The sequence below is a fragment of the Microcebus murinus genome, chromosome 27 (assembly GCF_040939455.1).
Source record: "Microcebus murinus isolate Inina chromosome 27, M.murinus_Inina_mat1.0, whole genome shotgun sequence".
Lineage (NCBI taxonomy): Eukaryota > Metazoa > Chordata > Mammalia > Primates > Cheirogaleidae > Microcebus > Microcebus murinus.
This window is the reverse complement of record NC_134130.1, coordinates 17,755,555-17,778,243: the sequence shown is the minus strand read 5'-3', so window position 1 is coordinate 17,778,243 and position 22,689 is coordinate 17,755,555. Positions and strand designations below refer to the sequence as shown.

Genomic DNA, 22,689 nt, shown 5'->3' with positions numbered 1-22,689 from the left:
AACACCTAAGTGGACATATAGGAGTAACATTTATCAGGTGTCGGGGGGGGGGAGGAGGGGGATGGGTATATACAACCACAATGAGTAAGATGTGCAACATTTGGGGGATGGTCATGCTTAAAGCTCTTACTCGAGGGGGAGGGGGAGACATGGGCAATATATGTAACCTTAACACTTGTACCCCCATAATACACTTAAAAAAACCCAAAAAACATTGGGACCTTCTGCCAACAACCTGAAAAAAACATTTTTTTTTTTTTTTTGAGACAGAGTCTCTCTTTATTGCCCAGGCTAGAGTGAGTGCCGTGGTGTCAGCCTAGCTCACAGCAACCTCAGTCACCTGGGCGCAAGCGATCCTCCTGCCTCAGCCTCCCGAGTAGCTGGGACTACAGGCATGTGCCACCATGCCCGGCTAATTTTTCTATATATATTAGTTGGCCAATTAATTTCTTTCTATTTTTAGTAGAGACAAGGTCTCGCTGTTACTCAGGCTGGTTTTGAACTCCTGACCTCGAGCAATCTGCCTGCCTCGGCCTCCCAGAGTGCTAGGATTACAAGTGTGAGCCACCCGCCCGGCCTCTTTTTTTTTTTTTTTTTAGATGGAGTCTTACTCTGCTGCCCGGGCTAGAGTGCCGTGGCATCAGCCTAGCTCACAGCAACCTCATACTCCTGGTTTCAAGCGATCCTCCTGCTTCAGCCTCTTGAGTAGCTGGGACTACAGGCATGCGTTGCCATACCCGGCTAATTTTTTATATATATTTTTTAGTTGTCCAGCTAATTTCTATTTTTTTTTAGTAGAGACAGGGTCTTGCTCTTGCTCAGGCTGGTCTCCAACTCCTGAGCTCAAACCATCCACCTGCCTTGGCCTTCCAGAGTGCTAGGATGACAGGTGTGAGCCACCACGCCCAGCCTAAAATCATATTTTTAGAGTTATTTTTTATTTTCATGAATTATTGAAGCCCCACTCAGAAATTCATAACTTCATTCTTTCCATTTTAGATAAACTCATTGCAAGTAATGCATGTAATTGATCATTGAATGTTAAGTATTGTCATTATACAAAAATACCTTGAAAAGTACTATGAATACATAAATACAATTTTTAATCAGTTTTTAAAATATAAGGCTAATTAAGATTATATTCATATAGCAGTCGAAAAAGTGTGTTCAGATATACTTTTATTTAACTTTTGCAACATTGTGCTATGTCAGTATTGTTAACCGTGGTTATAGTTGAGGAGCCTGAGGCCCAGGGCCACACAGCCAAACACAGTTCTAGACTAGAAATTCTCATTTCAAATCTACTGTTCTTGGCACATGCCACAACTGAACTAAATTCATAATCACCAAAAGCACTAGTTTGGAAATGTATGTATATTAAATTTTCCATGTTAAAATTGCGTCAGATTTTCCATTGGATGAATCTTACACTTCATTTGCAATATTCCATTTGTAACCTTTCAACTTGGCTTGATTCATTACCAAAGGAGTAGCTAAGCAGTCCTTTGGTAAGTGTTTAAAAGGCACCGGCGTTGCACTGCTAGTTAAGAAAGAGCCGAGTGCTGAGTCCGGCATTCTTTTCCAGGTGGCTCTGCACGCCTGCGGGGTGGCCACGGACATGGTGATCGAGCGCTGCGTCAGGATGCGGGCTTCCTTCGTCACGTGCCCTTGCTGTTACGGCTTCATCCAGAACACCTCCAAATTCAGTTTTCCAAAAAGGTGAAATTCAGTATTCTGCCTAAGATACCAATACGGGGAGAAAGCAGCATGTGAGACTTGTTTTGCGTGAAGTTGCAATTAGATTTCATTTTTAAGTCATTTCCACCATGGCAAATATTGTTTATCAATCGCATAAGGAAGAGAGGGTCTCCTTTCTGTCTGACCCTGGGTTTTCTCCTGAATCCAGCTCCTACTGAAATTTAGAAACCAGTCTTTCTAGAAATCGGCCGGCTAGAGGTGTGTCAGGTCAGCACTTCTCTGTGTGCTTTTAAACGACATTAAAACCATCACCCACGGGAGGCACAGAGTGTAGCGGCTGGGCGGCTGGGGCCTGGAATATTCTGCCTGCACGCCAGTGTACCCTCCGCATGGGTGTATGAGTTGTTGCGCCTCAGGAAGTGACTTGAATTCTTCTTTGCCTGTGTTTCTCATCTGCCAAATGAGGGTTATGATAGTAACTACCTAAGGGTTTTTGTGCGTATGACGTGCTCACTCTCTGACTCGTGGTTATCGAGACTCGTGATGATCATTTTAATAATGGGATGGATGAAACATGTTAGTTTTAGAAAATTTATCCTATAGTATGCCAAAAAGACTTCTTGATCAGTTGCGTCATTACTTTTTAGAAAATTTCCATTAGAAATTATATTAAAGACTTCTATATAAGTAACAAAATACAAGTAATAGTCTTAATTATCTTTCATTGTTTTGTTCTTTACCACAATTTGCAATAAGTTGGAAAAAAACAAAGGAACTATTGAAAAACAAAAAATAAAATAAAACTTGAGACTTATTTAGCAGTAGAAATTTCATTTTACTCTATGTCTGTACTGATAAAATGTATATTTTTACAACTCATCAAGGAATTTGTAGGTCTAGCACTGTAAAGATTCATAAGAATGCCAGTTGGCCTTGTTCAGCCTATAGTCTAACTTAACCTATTAGAAAGTTTCAGCTTAGTGTCAACTTTTTCACACCCTATAGATTTACTCACATTTTCTTCCCTTATCCTTGGAACTGATATCTTGTGTAGAAGACCGATCTTAATCACTAAAGATAGAGTTGAAAATTTATAAATATCATACTCTTTCTATAATATATAGAAACAAGTAATCATTTCAAAGAAATTGGCTCTGATAAATTTAGCATCAAATGTATAGGTGCATATTCTTGAATGACAAGAGCAAAGGCTACAGCATTAATGAAGACATTGTTTATGGAATGTATGTTTGCCTTTAATAGCTGTGACAGCAGTAGTTTCTTGATGTATTAATCAAACCTTTTTATTTTCTGGTGCTTGGATAGACTGCTCTTCCCAGGGCCAGCCAATTCCTAGAGATAGTAAAGGACTTTTGAGCCAGCATGCCTTTCATCTGCAAACCTACTGATCCAGAGTCTTACCCCCCAGCTACCTCCTTCATTGAGCTCTTACACTTCCAGGCCACTGTCCCCCTGCCAGTACCCCAGGGCCAGATGCCAGACTACAAAGGACATTTCTGTGCCCTAGAGCCCTGCTGGAATTATCTGAACTAGCCAGTTCTAAACCTGCTTACCCTGCCTGTTCCCTCCCCTGGAAACCACAGTAAAGGCTCTTGCCCACATTTTACTCAAGCCCGTCTCCTGCCTGACACTGGGCTGGTGCTTCCCCATGTGGCCCTGTGTGGCATGCCACGCCCCTTGTGGGGACTGGGAGTGACAAGGTATTTTTTCGGTGGCGATCCTCTCCTGAGCTGTCGGCCTAACCACACCTGAATAGTAATAAAACCCACGTGTTACAACACCTGACCTGTGTGCTCCTAGGAGGGAAAGAAAAAACATCTGCTTGTGCTTCTCTAACAGAGTAAACAATCTGTGAAAGAAAACCCTTAAAATTAATAACATAGGAATGACATGCTTTTTTAAATATTTTTATAAAGACATTTCAAACTAGCATAGGTTTTACTTCAGGATATCACTTTATATTCTTCAAATACAATATATATGTTTATTTATAATTTAGTTTCTTCAAGATTATTTTACTCTTAATATTTGGTATTTAGAATGATAACTAATCCCTTTTTTTTCTATTTCAGCGAACAGTTCAAGAAAACTTTATCATACAAGGTAAACTCGAAAAGATCTAGATGTCTTAATACACTCTTGAATCCTGTCTTTGTGGTCTTCCCTGTCCAATTCCAAATGGAGTAGTAGATAATCTATAGTTACGTTTGAATTACTCATGAACATCTCATATGGCTTTTTTTTTCTTTTTCTTTCCCAATCCAGATTAACTCTTTAAGTAGTTGACAAGATTTGTGAAGGGTTTGAGATCTTTACTCTGCTAGCAAACTGGAAGGTAGCCTGCCACAGTGGATGCTGGCAAAGACATGAGACTCCTAAGTCAGAGGCAAAAGAGTCTGTTGCCCACAGCGATAGGGGTGACAGAGTACTGTCACTTCCACTGTGACTCCCTGAGGCCCACTTCCCTCGGGTGACACCTGCCCTTTGTGCCAGAGGGAGACATTGTCTGCATCTTCCAAGGCTGCTCATTCCATAAACATGCTTGAACAGATAATCTGGAGCAGAGGAAATATTTCTGTAAAAGGTCAGATAGCAGATATTTCAGGCTCTGCTGCCCACACACAAAGCACAAATCGCCCTCATTGTTGTTGGTTCACAACCTTTTAGAAACAAAACCTCTCTTAACTTGCAAGCCACAGGAGGAGAGGTCAGAGGCTGGATTCGGCCTATAGGCCAGAGTTTTCCAGCCCCCATCTCGCTCAAGGCAGCCAGCGCCTCTGCTTATGAGACACGAGGAAGCAGAACAGACCGTGGAGAACTGTCTCCCAGCGGTAGTCAGAACATCACATAGTCCTGAGTCAACAGTGTGAGCAAAACAGTCTCCAACTTCCTGATTATCACCACTAGCCAATTAATTGGTCAATAGCATGCCATAAAACAATGTAAGAAATAATAATATTGGCGGAAAAAAACAAAGCATTCCATTGGAAGTTGTTAAATTAGTTTGGATTCTTAGTTTTGTTAATTGTAATTTTTGCACAGACTGACTAAAAATACATAGTCTCATTTTATATGCCAGCCCCTACATTTTAGGAATTTTACTTTCATCAAACAGTGACATAGTGAGGTGCAGTGACCTAAAAACGTTCATTTCCATCACGTCGGCAGCTGTCTCCTTTGCCTCTTCTTTATATAATAACTTTATGACTCTGACCTGTCCACCTCCCACTCTGTCCCCCACCCCGCCTGCCACCCACATCTCCCTCCCTCCCCTTCCTGCCACGTGCGTGGTGTGCAGACCCCTGTGGAGAGGGAAGGGACTTGAGCGTTCATGCTTTTTCATCCAGAACGTTGCTGCCATTCGCCTACTAGATTAAAAGTCTTCATGTCCTAGGGAATTATGCAATTTGGGGGGGGGGACATGAAGACCCCAGAAACTATTTGCATAAGATTTGAAACACTTCGTCTTTCAGAAGGCCATGTCAATAAAGTAGAAAATGAACTAGGGGGAATGAACCCCAAAGCTAGACCTCTGTGTTTAATCCCTTCTTGAGTGATGCTCCGTAAAGCAAATGGTGAGAGGCTGTATGAACCAAACCAAGAGTGTTGAGGAGACAGGGTGCCCACAGTCTCATTGGTTGGGAAAATATGTAAAATTTCTAGAGTCTGGGCACACAGACTCTTCCAGAGAGAAGAAACTTCCCAGTACCCCAGTTTGTAATCTTTACCTCTTCTTTCTCCAACACCCCCAAAAGCTGCTTGGTTTTTAAAGGTCTCAGGACCTAGTGTCCAAATATCTTGAGAGTCACTTTGGAAGTGTTTTTCTTCACAGTTCACCTGAGCCAGCAACCTTGGTTGAGCACCTGCTCTGTGCCTGGCCCTGTCAGAACTTACCTTTGGCTAAAGAGAACATGCACACAAATAATGCCAATAAAACATGGTAAGCCTTATCAACATAAGAGACTTGAACCTTACCTGAGGTTGTAATTGCCTTGACATTACATTTATATAAAATGAATCTTAATCTACAAACACCATGAGGACAGGGGCATGCTTTTCTTGCCTTTTCTTCAAATTATATAATTCTAAATTATTCTTCTGTGCCTTTGTTGATGCCAGTTAATTTGTGGGGGCTTAATTAAAGTTATTCATTCAAACCATTTTATTTCCCACCTATTGCCATTAAATTTTATTGTCAGCATTAAAATGTTTTTTTTTTTTTTAAAAATGCATAAAAGTTAAGACAAAGATAGCCTTTTTTGGCCAGGCACAGTGGCTCATATCTGTAATCCCAGCACTCTGGGAGGCCTAGGTGGGAGGATCACTTGAGGTCAGGAGTTGGAGACCAGCAAGAACAACCCTCCCATCCCCCACCCCACTCCCGTATATACCAAAAATAGAAAAAAATTAGCCAGGCATGGTGGCTTTCATCTGTAGTCCCAGCTACTCAAGAGGCTGAGGCAGGAGGATCACTTGAGCCCAGAAGTTTGAGATTGCTGTGAGGTATGATGACATCACTGCACTCTACCCAGGGTGACCGAGCGAAATTCTATCTCAAAAAAAAAAAAAAGACATCCTTTTTAAAAACCAACATTGTCACAATCATTTCACTTGCCTTGTTAAGAAATGGAGGCTTCAGATTTAATGTACACAGTGCTCAGGGCACTGAACATGAATCTGAGTTTAACCTGTTTGCTAAGCTGACAGGTGAGATCAGACACACACTTGGAAACTGCAGCTATTCTGAATAGACAGTTGAACCAGGAGCACTGCATTCCTTTCCACTCTGCCTAATCATTCACCTTGGCTATTTGCAAATTTAAGAGTGCTGTGTAAACTCATCAGCTGTGTCCTTTAAAGCCTTCTTTTTTTTTTTTTTTTTGTCATTAATTCAATGTTTTCTAAAATTGTTAAGTAGAAGTAATAATCCCCCTGCCATTCCCTTAGGTCCTCTTTACAGTTTGTCTTACAGCAGAAAGGGGCTCACCTCATGCCACCTTTGGGAGCCAGGGAAGAGTGAGAGGTCCAGGTTTCTCTCCTCTAAAGGGACTGAGGGACAGGAAAAGTCAGGACATTGTCCAGGACCAGCCAGCACCCTGCTGGGTATCCCGAGAACCACAGAAGCCACCAATAGTGACCTGCATTGCTTCATTTTCCTCTGGCAGGATGAAAATCCACTGCGCATGTCTTCTTGGAGCCGCTTTCCAAGAGGTTCAGATAAATTTCATAAAGGAAAAATATAAATGAACTTTAAGTCTTTTAACACATTACAATAGCAAAATACAACCCTGTTTTCATATTCTAGCTAAAAGCAACTGGGCAGAATGGCCCTGAGGATTTCTGTGCATCTGCTGCTAAGAACTTGGAGGAAGAAATTGCTGAGTGCCATCTTCTGAAAGTTTGCTTCTTCCAGAAGTGCTATTTGTGCAGCACACTGTTTGATCAGTGTTGGACTCCAGAAAAATGAGATTGTTTTTTGTTGTCGTTTTTACGACTTTGAAGGAGAAGATGAAAATGAGCCCACTTGCTCTTGCTTTCTCTTTCAGGAACACATGATCCTGTGCAGATTCGCGGATCAGACGGCTGTGCAGCTTCCGCCCCAACAGAGGCTCATAGGTATGTGTTCGCGCGGGGCAGCTGCCGAGCGGCTTGTGTGCGGCACGCTGGGAAGGGTGGATCAGGTCTGTCTGGGCGACTTGTCGACAAGAAGTCCATTAATCTGGCCGGGCGCGGTGGCTCACGCCTGTAATCCTAGCATTCTGGGAGGCCGAGGCGGGCGGATTGCTCAAGGTCAGGAGTTCGAAACCAGCCTGAGCAACAGCGAGACCCCGTCTCTACTATAAATAGAAACAAATTAATTGGCCAACTAATATATATAGAAAAAATTAGCCGGGCATGGTGGTGCATGCCTGTAGTCCCAGCTACTTGGGAGGCTGAGGCAGGAGGATCGCTTGAGCCCAGGAGTTTGAGGTTGCTGTGAGCTAGGGTGACGCCACGGCACTCACTCTAGCCTGGGCAACAAAGCGAGACTCTGTCTCAAAAAAAAAAAAAAAAGTCCATTAATCAACAAGAAACTGAAGTTTGTTCTTCCCAGAAAACTTGATCCATATTAAAAAGAGCTTTGTGAGTATAGTAATATTTTATCCCATTTTGGTTGACTCTAATACTTTTAAATACATTTTCAATGTTTGTACTTTGAGTAGGATTCCTACGTTATTCATAAATCTTTTCCTACTGTTATGGACAAACTGCAAGATCTACCAAAAGCCACAAAAGAAAATAATAAAGATAGAAAAGTCAACTACACGTGCCAAAATCTATGCATTAAAATGTGTATGAACAAGGATGATAATGATTTTTTTCTCAGGAAAAAAGTATACTCATATATTATTCATCACAGACCAATTTATCGAACATTTGAAATATTAAACGCTACCTGAATTGGAAGACCCACAGAAACAATTCAAGTCTATTAAGTAATTGACTTATTGAAGACTTCTCTTTAGAAAAAGAAATTGCATTTAGAAGAATAATAGCATCTAACAGTTACGCCTTTAAGCCCTGAGCTAACTGCCCTCACCTGTCATCTCAGTAAATTCTGACAAAATACGGGTAAGTGCTATTGTTTACATTTTAATGATGACAGAACTGGGACAGAAGCTTGCCGGGGTCCTCCATCTGGCAGACGACGGATCCCCGAGATGAATCCGAATTATTTGACGCTGTACGGGAGCTCTCGCCCACTCTGGTAACCCTGCTTCCCAGCGCCCGGGAGCGACCACACCGGAAGCGCAGTTCCACAGCCAGGGTTGAAGATACATGTGCAGTGTCCGAACTCATCTTAAAAATTATTCAGAAAAGCTCCACACTGGACACCATCCTATGAATACTTTCTCTCCAAAATCCCAACATAGCCCATTTTCCAACATAAAAAACAGACTGTTGTTTCTCTGGCTGAGCACCAGGTGAGGAGCTGGCCTGCATCCGGGGAGCACGTTGTGTGAGAAAGTTACCTTTCAGCTCGGAAACCGAAGTCAGCGTAGCACGGTGCACACGCTTGAAGAGGCTTGTGAGAGCTGAGATGGGTAACAGACAGTTTCCTTCTGTCTCTCCCCCTCTGGGTGGTGAACGTAGGGGAAGAGCTGGCTGTCTCCTGCCTGGAACCTCTCCTTCTCTTTCTCTCCCTCCCTCCTTTTCCCATCCCCAGACTCTGAGTGAGTCAAATGTGCATCTGATAGAATTCCGCTCCCTGGACCCATGTTTTAGTCTGCTCTGTGCTGCCATGACAGAATAGCACAGGCTTGGCGACACATGAGGAACAGGAGAAATTCGTCTGGCTCGTGTTTCTCGAGGCTGGCAGTGCGCGGTTAGGCGGCTGGACCTGGTGAGGGCCTGCTCGCGGCGTCATAACGCGGCAAAAGGCACCACACGGAGAGAGAACAAGAGGAGGCTGAGCTCGTCCTTCGTAAGGAAACTGCACTCTTGATAACGAACCCACTACCGTGATGACAGCATTAATCCATTCAGGCCAACCTCTTGGCCCGACCGCCACCCAACGCTGTCTATCGGGCGTTAAGTTTTCAGCACATGCATTTTGGAGAACACATTTGAACGGCAGCAACTCAGTGAAGGCATAATCAGTATAGTGGACGGATGCGTACACGGTAGGTGTGAATTTCTGTCATCAAACCAAGGAGAACGGCTGGAAGGGAAGTTGCTAGAGTTGAAGAAGAGGGTCATTTGGCAAAATCGCTGGCAGGAAGCTTGGGGTTTGGGGTAGGTGACGGCAATCACACTCAAACAAAGCCACAGCCTCCCTCAGATGTCTGCGTCTCCGCTTTGCACGGCCCTTGCTGTGCTCTGTGAGCATGTTTAGGGAATTTATCAGGCCTGCAAAGGTGAACGACCAACAACTGGGTTTCAGTTGTGAAGATACTTCAACATGTGAAAACACGAGATTATTCTAGATGATGGACAAGGAAGAATTGACTGGGATCAAAGCCAAGGGCAAATGAGCTACAGCACAAACCCAGGGCGGACACGGAAGGAGTGCAGAGCACCCCATTCCGATGGAGGCTGTTGCATTCTAAGCTGAGAAGTAGATAGGGGAACATTTACAGAGGTATAAAGGAAGAACAATACTTTAAGGACAAAGACGAATGTCAGCCACAGGCTGCTGATGAGGAGGGAGGATTTTACCCAAATGGAGCTCTTGACGTCCCCTTTTATGTCTCTTCTGCCACGGTCCATCCTTTATGGTGTGGGTCCTTTTAAGGAAAATGTACAAAATAGACATCTGGAGTCTCTAATTGCCAATTCTTACCTCCAGATTTATTTCACTTTCCACTGTTTTCTTCGGTGAGGATTGTTTTCCACAGAAGAACTTTTCTACTTGAGTTGCCTTCTCCACTTCCGAAGCTGTTTTAGTTTAGCAGTTTCCACTGTCATTCTAATACCTTACTTAAAAATAATGTCAAGGCATTGTCATAATTATTGAGGAAAAATGGAATGAATGAAGTTCTGCATAGTCAGTGACCTTTCTCCAAGAGGATGAAGAAACTTATAGATTGCATTTGGGGCAATTAAAAGTGTGAAAGTCAACCAGAGCTTCGAATATATTCAGCATCAAATCATTTTGTCCCTGGCTACTTTTGTGGTTTGTGTTTGCCAAGGGAAAACAAATTAACTGCTTTGCTTGCCAGGCAGATTTCCTCTTCTATCTTCCAAAGATTGCAAAGGAAAGAGAATGCCACTGTCTTATAGGGGTGCAGGAGCTCTGAAAATCAAGAGTATACTACAGGGCTGGGTACAGTGGCTCACGCCTGTCATCCTAGCACTCTGGGAGGCCAAGGCGGGCGGATAAAGCTCAGGAGTTGGAAACCAGCCTAAGCAAGAGCGAGACCCCGCCTCTACTAAAAATAGAAAGAAATTAATTGGCCAACTAAAAATATAGAAAAAAAATTAGCCGGGATGGGTGGCGCATGCCTGTAGTTCCAGCTACTTGGGAGGCTGAGGCAGTAGGATCACTTGAGTCCAGGAGTTGGAGGTTGCTGTGAGCTAAGCTGACGCCACAGCACTCTAGCCCAGGCAACAGAGTGAGACAGATACAGATCCACCTGAAGTAATCAACACACAATTGAGAATTTTCTCAAATATTCTCCATTTCTCATTTCTTCATAGTCCTAAAAAACTCCAGGTAGAAAAAGTAATATGTCTCTCAGATGATCCCTTGTCCACATGTTCCTTTAGATGTTCTTAAAGATAGATTTTTCTCCCACAATATTACGGATAATGTAGTTTTGTAGGGAAGGCAGAGGAAAGATCTTTAAATGGATTTTTAACCAAGTAGGAAATAGAATCTGCAGTTCTAATTTGAGATTTGTGTCTAACTTTGAGAAGGTTAATATTCTCTAAATTATCAGTAGACACAAATCTTTTAAATGTCTGTATTTGTAAACTATCTTTTCTCCACGCTGATCAAGACTTAAACGGAAAGAGAGTAAACGGGACTTGGGTGTAAACAGCATTCTCCACAGGCTGTGTGGATTTTGTCACTGTGTAGATTCCCTCAGGTAAGCTGACATGGCCCTGCTAGCAGAAGGGCGTCTCACGCTGCTGCTTGGCTGTCTTCCAGGAAAGCAGTGCATGTGCCTGGTCGACCTGGATCGGGCTCGGGCTGCCGAAGAGCGCGGCTACTCTGTTCAAGTGATATCCATGGAGCCCGAGAGCTGCTCTCCCAAAAACAACATGATCGTGGGAGTCCCCATTTAGAATGGGACATTCACATTTGACGTTTTGCCACCAGTCTTCACGTCGGAAGCCCAGTGGCATTCAGGGGGTTCTTGGCATCACCAGGAAACAACAGCTGTCCTGGACGTGTGGTGCTCAGGAAGGAAAGCAACAGGAGAAAATCTTGCAAGAAAGGCTCTCTGCAAAGCGTCACAAAACACTCTTACGACGTGTGATTAAAGGACTGCAGGTTTTCCTAGTAAGAATCCCCAGAATCTCTGCTGCCAAAAGAATAAAACTCACCAGTGGCGGTTCCGCCACTGGAACAACAATTTCCTTCCCGGTTCACAAGCTTTTCTGATCTTGTCAGTGTGACGTGCACTTCAAAATGATATACCTACAGTCTTTATTTTGTGATCGTTTAGGTATTCACATGGAGACTGAAACTAGACTCAGTGGGGTTTTTTTGTTTTTTATATTTTTAATGGTACTTTTTCTATAATTTTTAAAAATTAGGAAATTACAGCATTTTAAGGCTGGAGTTAGTTGACCTTGGATAGCATTTAGTATACTCCTTTTAAATACATTTCCCATGAATTACCATATGAGATCATCACTGGTTCAAACATTTTATGTGAAGAGATTATAAAATAATTGCAGTCAATTCCCTGTTATGGAATTTGGACATAAATTCTAACTAAACAGTAAATACATTGATTAGTAAATTCAAGATTGTAAGTAAGTATTGAGGATCCATTATTCTCAAGACACCAGCCTAGACTCTCCTGAGGATTCAAAGATGAGTTATAAGAGACACAATGCTTTGCCGTTTGCCTATGGAAGTGAATCTTCTAGAAGAAAAAGATTAAAGAATTAGTTAAAATTTTTATGTTATATGATAATGTATAGTCACAGGATTTGTTATTCATATGTCAATTATTTTTTATTTGTTTTGGGGGCATAAAACGTACAAAGTATAAATTGGGAGTGTGGGGAGTATTTGGAAGCTTATTTAAATAGTTCTCTCTGCCTAAATTCTCCTTCTTCTGCCAGCCAACCTTTTTAAAGACAGATGGCACATTCTTTCTCACATGCTGCTAATTATTTACCTCTTACGTGTCCTAGGTTATTTCATTGAAGATTTTTTTCATTGAGTTTGATATTTCCAGCCCCTGTATTACACATGTCATGAGAAGAAAGGACTCTAATTGGTCATCACTATGGATTAAAATACAGAAGGACTAATTTACAGGCCACTGTGGCTGGAGGCAGAGAGGTTTTAGAGTCTGCTTTCTGGAATTTAAGAAAAGAATTAACCATCAGTCCTGAGTACTTCAGTCATTCATGCCCATAGATAATAACATGTTCTTATATCCTGTACTTTCTGTTTTTCAATTGAGGTTTAATTCACATGCTATAAAATAACAGATTTTTAAATGTTCATTTGAGAAGTTTTGACAACTGTAAACACCCATGTGTTTACATCACTAAAATAAGATATTTCCATCAGATATTGTTAGATATATATTGAGAATATTTTTCCCAGTCTGTGACTTACCTGCTCATTTTCATAATAAATGTTTTAATTTTGATGAAGCTTAATTTATCCTTTTTATTTTATGGTTAATATTTTCTGTATCCTCTCTAATAAATCTTTACCCACCCTTAGGTTATGAAAATTTCTCCTGTTTTCTTGTAGAAACTTGATGGTCCCAGCTTACTGCATTTAGGTCTATGGTCTATCCCAACTCATTATTCACATACAGAGGCAGGTGGATTTTGAAGGACACAGTTGTTCCAGCACCATGGTTTGAACATCTTTTCCTCCCACCAGTGAGCTGACTGGCCACCTCTGTGGAAGATCAATTGATAACATGTCAGCGTCTGTTTCCGAGTTCTCTAGTCCCTTCCATTTGCCGTTTGTCTCAACGGCCACAGCTTTGTAGGAAGTCTGGAAATCAGGTAGTTTGTCTTCCAATTTCATTTTTCATTCTCTAGATTGTTTTGGCTATTCTGAATCTGTTCTATTCCCATTTAAATCTCAATATCTCTTAAAAATTTTACCAAATAACCCTGCTGGGATTTTTGGTATCGCCTGGTCTCTTTAGATCCATTTGGGGAAATGAACAACTTAACAATATTGAATCTTATAATCTATGAATATAATACCTTTCTGCGTATTTAGGCCTCTGTTAATTACTCTCTACAGTATTTTATAATTTTCTGTGTGAAAGGTTTGTTTCACTTACCATTTGATGGTTTGATGGTATCACCCTGAGCTTCTTACACGCTGCCCACCCTGTGTGGAATGGTCTCCTCATCCCCTCCCACCAGCTTCATGTCATTCATCCTTCTCCTCTGAGACTTGAGCTGCTGAGGGAAGCCCTTCCTAACCTCTTCAAAGTTGCGAGCCTGTTATAAAATGTCCACCACCCAGAACAGCCTTCTCAGGCCTCCCCAGCTGACTCTCAAGGAACCTCCTTCTCCCCCCTCCAAAAAGCCTCTACGAGGAACCCAGAGGACAGGAAAAGAAAAGGACCCACTCTTTCCCAGCCTGTTCTCGGCGTGGCACTCTCCACCTGTGGTGGCCAAGGCCACTAAGAGCGATGGGCTGCGATTGCTCTCGGATCGTGACTTTTCTATATAAATCCCTGCCAAGGCTCCTTCCCAGCCAGGACAAATAAAGGGGGTTGGATGTAGGCAGCAGGAAGATTTATTGCAATGACAATAATCCAAGCAAGTGACCTGGTCTTACCCCTACCCTTGTCCATCAAAAGCAAGGCTGCGGCTCACTGACCTGTCTCCCTAAGGTTGTAATAATGTTAGAAATCACAGCTCACTCTCATTGACTTTTGAGTCTGACTCAGAGAAACATGTATAATTATTAATGGCTAAACTATTTTATCTTATTTAGGGAGACAAATTTCAGTCACATTAGAAATCAAAACATTTTCAGGACACACATGCTTAACAATACAGTGAATAATAGTAATTAAATATTTAGTTTCATTCTGAAGATTTTGGCTACAAGTGTTGCCCATTCCATGGTTCAAGAAAATTGCTGTAAGTAGAAATTCCACGTACTGAAACCTATTTTTCTATTGACTTTAGTAATGAAGTTAGAAATATGTTTCTGTAAAGTGATATAATGAAATAACAAAGAAAATGATACATTTTAAAAATTAAAAAATTTTTAAAAAACAGGCTATCAATGCAAAAGTAGTTTGGAGTTTTTGAATTTTTAAGTTACACAGGAAATATGTGTTTGTTGTACAGCAGCTAAAAGATGTGGCTAAACAAAAAGAAAAATTTTTTAATTCACTGTGTTAAAACTTTGTTTTATACCTTCCTAGATTTAGCTTTAGACGCACACGCACAAAGATTTATTTAACGAACAATACGGTACTTAATATTTGCTAGGCACTATTCTAACTCTTCTACAAATAATAACTTATTTAATCTTTTAAGTCATTCGATCCTCATAGTGACCCTATAAGCTGGATATCATTAGTAACCCACTTTACAGAAAGGAAAGCTAAGGTTACATAGTAAACGTAGACCTGGGTTTAAGCTAAGCCAGTGATTCACAGAGCTAATATTCAAACTCAGTCTTTAGCAATCCTATCAGGATGGGCTGGGAAAAACTAAGATAACAAAATCTCAGTGCCTTTGCACAAGAAAGATGTATTTTTCACTTGTACTACGCATCTACCCAATGGTTGTGGCATTATCTTTGTGTCAGGAAGGAGGCTGGTCTCCTGGCAAAGGAACAACAGGCCTGGCGCCCCGCGAGCGAGCTGCCAGCGACTTGGCTCGCATGTCGCACCCACAGTGCTCCCATCTGCTTAGCCAGCCACAGCTCCTCTGGAGATTAACAGGCTGGGGGTGTATAGTTTCACACAATCGTGGACCTCCAGCAATGTTGAGTTTTTTGTTTTTCTTTTTTTTTGAGACAGCGTCTCCCTCTGTTGCCCAGCTATAGTGCCGTGGTGTCAGCCTTGCTCACAGCAACCTCAAACTCCTCTTGCCTCAGCCTCCCGAGTGGCTGGGGCTACAGCCATGCACCACCATGCCCGGCTAATCTTTTCTATATATATTTTTAGTGGTCCAGCTAATTTTCTGTTTTTAGTAGAGATGGGGTCTCACTCTTGCTCAGGCTAGTCTTGAACTCCTGACCTTGAGCGATCCTCCCACCTTGGCCTCCCAGAGTGCTAGGATTACAGGCGTGAGCCACCGAACCGGCCAGCAATGTTGAAGAAGGGAGAAGGAAAATAACAGAAATAAAAGACCATCATCCCATATTCCGGTTTAGAGACAGTTCCCGAACGGCCTGGCGTGGTGCAGGGCACGCTCCAGAGCCATCACAGAGAAGGAGGCGGTCATTTCCTGGACCGGCCGTGCTCCCTTACCTGCGGAGGTGTGTTCCAACCCCACCGTGGATGCCTGAAACTACAGGTGGTGCTGAGCCCCGTGTCGCTGTGGGGAAAGCGCCCGCCGCCGTCAGTGCAGCCAGGACGCGACACCGCGGTGCTCTGCGGACAGCCCCTGCACACCATGTTTCCTCCAGCCTGCGACGGCCCGGCCGCGGGCTGAGTGGCAGCGGTGTGCACAGCAGGACACCCTGGACAAGGGATGATTCGCATCGGAGGGGACACGCCAGGACGGCACGGGACTCATGACTCACAACAGCATGCTGTGTAGCCAAGCCATGAATTTCAACATGTTTTTAAAGTCAAACTTCCAAATTTTCTGGCAGATGAAAGTCAATCTGATCTGTAAAGACATCCAGAGCAAGAGATTTTAGCTTCTCTCTCAGTAAGTCCTTAGCATCTTCTCCACGGTTTACGTCAAGGAAATTCTATTTTAGACAAGTTCCTAATGCTCCATTTAAAAATTCATCTCAGGTGCTTCATGTCGAAGGGACAACTGTGAACTAACTTTCCTTGCTTTAAATTGAGATGCGCTTCAAAAGTACTACTTTTAACCTGTTTTCTTTCTTATTGTTTGTATAGGAGTGTTCAGATTATCATTTTACTTTTTGAGTCTTATTTCCTAAGCCTTTCAATGTTTCTAAGGGTCCCTTCCAGACCTCGCCCAACTCCCGCCTTTTCCTTGGCTGTCGATCGTGGGTGCATTGCAGAACTTGTAACTGATCCGAACAGAATAATTAAGGTAAATTATTCTCTTAATTACCTAAAGCTCTGTGATTCCTGTCTGTCGAGAGAAGCCCTGCCTGGTTCTTTCTCAGGACAGTCTTGGCTAGTCTAGTCCTTTTGCTCTTCCATCTAAAACTAAGAGCTGCTTGTCATGTTCTATGAAAAAGCCTTTAGGGATTTCCACTGGAGCTGCACTGAATTTAGAGGTTAGTTGGGGAAGAATTGACCTCTCAACAGTGTTTAATCTTCTTATTCCTGAACATGGTATACATGAACAAGGTAGTTGCTTTCAGTTCCTACTTTATCATACATATATTGCCAATTTTAGCAAATACTTTTGCTGTATCCATTGAAATGATCATCTGGTTTTTCTCTTTTAGTATTTGAATGAGGCTAATTCTATTAATGTATTTTCTAAAGTCCAATTGTCCTTAGTGTATTCCTGGGCAAAACTTTAATTGCTCAAGATACGTTTTTTTCTAGTTACTTTTTTTTATTTTTAATTTTATCATCTTTGTTTATACGTGTGACTGGACTTTCTGACATTAACCTCATCTATTCTGGGGGTCAAGATCAAGGTTATTTACCATTAAGTGATCTGAAAAATATTTTTTTTTATTTTTTGGAACTTTTTTTTTTAATAAAATAAGGATTATCTTTCTTAGATGCTTGGTTCACTGGCTTGTAAAACCATCTAGTATATATAGTGGCAAAAGAATAGGAGTTATATTCTAAGCTACTAAATTTCCTTAATGATTATTGGTTTATTCAGATTTGCCATTTTTTCTTGAATCACTTTTCTAAGGTGTATTTTTTCTAAGACATTGTCTGGGTTGACTTCTTTATTTCTTTATGTGGGCTGGTGATAAAAACTTAAAAAAAATCTAGGTTCCTAACTGACTTTAAAAAACACCTTGTATTTTTTGGCCTTCTAGCAATTTGTGTTCTCACCTAATAGTTATGCTGTCTGGACCATATTTTCTAAATTTATTGCCTCGTACAACTGAATCACCTAACCTTGCTGGAGCCAAGGTAAACGAGAATTATCTCCTTTTTCTTGATCTTCCTGGGACTTTGGTCCTCATAGATCAGGTTAACATGGCCAGGCGCGGTGGCTCACGCCTGTAATCCTAGCACTTTAGGAGGCCGAGGCGGGCAGATTGCTCGAGGTCAGGAGTTTGAAACCAGCCTGAGCAAGAACGAGACCCCGTCTCTACTATAAATAGAAAGAAATTAATTGGCCAACTAATATATATAGAAAAAAAAAATTAGCCGGGCATGGTGGTGCATGCCTGTAGTCCCAGCTACTCGGGAGGCTGAGGCAGTAGGATCGCTTGAGCCCAGGAAGTTTGAGGTTGCTGTGAGCTAGGCTGATGCCACGGCACTCACTCTAGCTTGGGCAACAAAGCGAGACTCTGTCTCAAAAAAAAAAAAAAAAAAGATCAGGTTAACATGACAGTGTTTATTCTTCAGGAAGACTGGCTGGCAGCTATCAGTAAGGGGCTTGCAAAGTAGTTTTCTTGCAGTGATTTTTAAATGTGCAGACATTTACTGTATAGAATTTACACTCCGCATTCCTATGGCTCTTGGAAGCTTTTACTGTGAACATCATCAGGAGTGCTTTTAAAGAACAAATTTTAGAAACAGTAATAGATACACAATAGAATGAAACTGTGAACAGATTTCTTACAGAGGCATGTTGTACTTAAGAAGACCTGGTGGGGTGTGTGTCCAAAGTAATTCGTACTCCAGGCTGTGTGTTTTCCTGTATCCCAGTCATAAATGAAAATACACTATAAATGTCACCGGTAAGAAGCACTTATGGATGTCTCTGATAACATTCCAAAGCAATTGAAAGAAGATTGCCAGTCATCATCAGATACAAATTAAAAGATTACTATCAAATGTGATGCGAGGGGAGGATCATCTCAGTAGTTCTTTTGTCGCATCCTAGGCATTCAAGAAGGAAGGAGATACAGCAGCTGCTGCTCTTTTATAACGGATTTGTATGGACTCCAGTGCTATGCACACGCGCGCATGTGTGTAGTGTATTCAGGAGTTTCCCAATTGATGACTACTGACAGCCAATTATCTTGAAAGAATTAATTCACAGGTAGCCAAACTACAGCCTAAGGGCCACAGCCAGCCCACAGCCAATTTTTGCAAATAAAGTTTTATTGGAATGAAGCTATGCTCTTGTACTACAAATGCAGAGTTGAGTAATTTTAATAGGGACTGGCTCCCAAAACTGAAATTATGTACTCTCTTTCCTCTTGTAGAAATAGCTTGCTGGCCCTGAATTAAGTCGTAAGCCACAAGAAAGCCAGAGAATAGCTTATTCTGGGCAAGCACTATTAAATTGGGGTTCACAGATACCACTATCTGGGCTCTATCATTCCAAGAAACAATTTGTATGATTTATTGTATGTGTAATAGAGTGGAAATGCAATATGTATTTATTGTATTCATTTTACTGGTTAGAGGTCCCCTGACTTTCATCAGAGTCTCAAGAAGTTCTTGTGACCCAGAATGTGTTAAGAACTAATGTTCTAGATAAATATTATTTATTTATTCCTTTGAAGGCTTGTGGAATGGAACAGAAGAAAAATCAGGTCAAAAAACTGACCCAAAGGTTTTTTTGAGAGGATGGAAAAATTGATAAATATTGTTGACTCAAGGAATTTTTTTTGTATATGAATGCATTTTATATGACTCTTCATTTATTCTAAGTCATTTATTTTTACTGACTGTATGCCACATATTATTATAACTGCTTATTTTGTCTTTCTTTGCCTGGTTTATTTCACTTAATATGATATCCTCCAGGTTCATCCATGTTGTAGCAAATGACAGGATTTCATTATTTTTTGTGGCTGAATAATATTCCTTTGTATATGTACCACATTTTCTTTATCCATTCATCCACTGATAGAGGCTTAGGTTGATTCTTTATCTTGGCTATTGCAAACAGTGCTATAATAAACATGGGAATGCAGGTATCTCTTCTAAATATTGATTTCATTTCCCTTTGTTTATATACTCAATAGTGGAATTGCTGGATCTAATGCCATTTTTAAATTGAGAAAAATTTTAATTTCTTGCTGCACTTGGAACCTTAATGCTTAAGGTTCAATCCCAGTAGGTGGGTCATACACCTCTTCCCTCTGCAGTCAGATCATTTCCATATGGTAGGGTATGGGGCTCCTGTTCTCGAGGAACTCGTTGATTTTCATAAGTCTGGGGCAGCTTTCCTCCTTCCTATGGTCTTCCTCAAAGGCATCCTTTTCTTTCCCCTCCTTATCTTAGATACCTACTTTTGACTTAGCAACAAGCTCAGACTTTTGGAAAAGATAGAAAAAGGTGTTATCTTCAAGTTGCTAAATTTAAATTTCTATATACATTCTCCTGTGGCAGTCTTATTGCACTGAGAAGCCATTTAGTTCTTTAAGGAGAGGAGTGATGGATCAAAGTATTATTTTAAGAAATGGGACATTGTACGTATTTGCTGCAAACTTAGAATCAAGACTTGACCATCTCACGACAAAACAGATGTAGACTACCTGAGGAGGGCAGGGACTCCCAGAGATCTTGCTACTTGTGGAAGGACTAAATGTTCTGATTTGCAAATTAAAACAGGTAAAACAAATTAGGTAGTACATATCCAACCTTTGACCTGTTGGGGATTTTATTAGGCACCAGGGATTGTAAAAGCAAAGGAATAACCTAGTAGAGAAAGCATATTTTGTACTGATTCCGATCAACAGTCTCTTCTTAATCTTCAGATCAGCCAAACTTTATATATATGGTGAATGCTGAAATTATTATGAAATAAAGTTTACTTAGGTTATGTGAGAATAATTGCAAATATACAAATAGTCAAAATTCACCTTCAATGGTAAAAGTGCAAATAAAAAAATGGGCTTTCTTCCCACCCCTGCCTTATACCTTTGGTGACTTTTGCACATGAGAAAAGTACATGAAAATAGTAAAATTTAGCTTTTGTACTATAAAATCATTAATTTATTACATCATTCTTTGAAGAAGAGTAACTAGTATATTTCTCTGTGATACTAGTGTTCACAGCCCACGCGTTTTTTCAGTCTTTCTTAGGGAAGGAGCACTGCTTTCTGGATGTACAGACCATTTATGTAATGCTCAGGCCACTCTGGATCAAATTGCTTCTGGTCTTTTCATGTCACTGCTCTTGCAGAACGAAAGGTCCTGGTGATGACATTTGTGCTTCTTGAAGCGGGGAACAGCCCTTCTGGGTGACCTTTTATGAAATGGCGTGAGTGGCCGCAGCCTGATGCTGGCCGTCCTTCCGGCAGTGACGTGTGCGTGCTGGGGTGGTCGTCTCGCAGCGTCTCAAAGAGCCAGTCATTCATCCAGGTTTTCAGCAACGTTACGATGATCACTCTTTTTTCTCACTGAATTTATAAAATGTGCCTTGGCATTTTCCATTACCCGAGTGTGCAAAAAGACAAGCTTTGTGTGAGTGCTGACTCAGGCCCACCCCTGGCAATGACAGAGGCCCTTAAAGGGAAGATACACACACGTTGAATCATTTACGAATCCTGCGAATCACCAAAATCCAAGTCTGAATTACGGAGCGATTTATGGCTAATCCAACATGCCTTTTGTATTAGACTTGGATCCTTGCTTACAACTTACTACGAATAATATAACTGAGAGGAGGCAACATAAACGCACGTAATTCTCACAGCTGGAATTTAATAGAAGCATAGAGAGTGCAAACTTGTTGGCAACCAGAAACTAGGCTTAGATTTGAAAACAGTCGTGGATCCGCAAATTAAGGAGCCTGTGTATAAAGGATGGAGTGTAGTTTTAAACATCCACTATCAATTGTCTTTTTAGGGAGTTGCCGGTTTAGAGAGTTAGTGCGCTTTCCATAAGTTGTCCATTTATTCTCTCATCCATCCTCTGCCCTGTTGGTCTTCCCAGGAAGCCACCTCTGGGGAGGCAGCAGCGGAAAATCAGAAGACAGGAAGAAAGAGAGAGGCCCTGCTCTGGGGAAGCAGCCTCTGGCTCTCCCTCGCTTTGTTGCCCAGGCTAAAGTGAGTGCCATGGTGTCAGCCTAGCTCACAGCAACCTCACACTCCTGGGCTCAAGCAATCCTCCTGCCTCAGCCTCTCAAGTGGCTGAGACTACAGGCATGCGCCACCACGCCCGGCTAATTTAATATCCATATCAGTTGGCCAATTAATTTCTTTCTATTTATAGTAGAGACAGCGTCTCGCTCTTGCTCAGGCTGGTTTTGAACTCCTGACCTTGAGCAATCCGCCCGCCACGGCCTCCCAGAGTGCTAGGATTACAGGCGTGAGCCACCGCGCCGGCCAAAACCTAAACTTCTACGGGGGCGATTTCCTCCATGCATCCCAGTGTCAGGGGCTGTGCCCTGCTCCTCTGCACCCTCCTCCTCTGCGCCCTGCCCCTCTGCGCCCTCCTCCTCTGCGCCCTGCTCCTCTGCGCCCTCCACCCCTGCGCCCTGCTCCTCTGCGCCCTGCTCCTCTGCGCCCTCCACCCCTGCGCCCTGCTCCTCTGCGTCCTGCTCCTCTGCGCCCTGCTCCTCTGCGCCCTCCTCCTCTGCGCCCTGCTCCTCTGCGCCCTCCTCCTCTGCGCCCTCCACCCCTGCGCCCTCCTCCTCTGCGCCCTGCTCCTCTGCGCCCTCCTCCTCTGCGCCTTGCTCCTCTGCGCCCTGGCACCCGGCGCGGTTTGCTCGCTCCCCTCCCGCGTTCCCCTCTCGGCGTGGCAGCGTCCTCGCTGGCCCCACGCGCGGCCCGCTCAGCTGCCGTGGCGCCTGCGGGACGCCTGCCGCCGGGGCCGCGCGTGGCCTGGACGCGTCCCCCCCCCCCCCCCCCCCCCCCCCCCCCCCGGCTACGCGGCGCCTCGGTTACCAATGTGACCGCGCCAACACGCAGAGACTTCAGGGCTGAGGAAGCCGCAAAGGGGCCGCCGCTGTGCAGGCGTGTGCGCGCGCTTTGTGGAAGGCCCGCGCGGCACGATCGCCCCTGTCGCCTTCCACCCCGTCACGAGGCGGCCGCAAGAGGCGGCATCTAGGAAGGAG

At 42.7% G+C, this 22,689-nt stretch overlaps 1 protein-coding gene across 4 annotated transcripts in view; it reads left to right on the top strand.

Annotated features, from left to right (window-relative positions):
• Positions 1–21,917, top strand: part of GSTCD (glutathione S-transferase C-terminal domain containing) — a 116,225-nt gene extending 94,308 nt beyond the window's left edge. The window contains exons 9-12 of one of the 4 annotated variants that reach the window (XR_012915117.1): positions 1,586–1,719; positions 3,792–3,822; positions 5,552–7,335; positions 11,354–11,382. Coding sequence is in view for 3 of the 4 variants with exons in the window: in XM_075997968.1 (XP_075854083.1) it covers positions 1,586–1,719; positions 3,792–3,822; positions 7,266–7,562 (462 nt within the window). In the remaining variant the exon portion in view is untranslated. Of the gene's footprint in view, positions 1–1,585; positions 1,720–3,791; positions 3,823–5,551; positions 7,578–11,353 lie in introns of those variants that run through there. The other 3 variants (XM_012779011.3, XM_075997968.1, XM_075997969.1) reach the window with 3 other exon arrangements.
• The last annotated feature ends 772 nt before the right edge of the window (positions 21,918–22,689 follow it).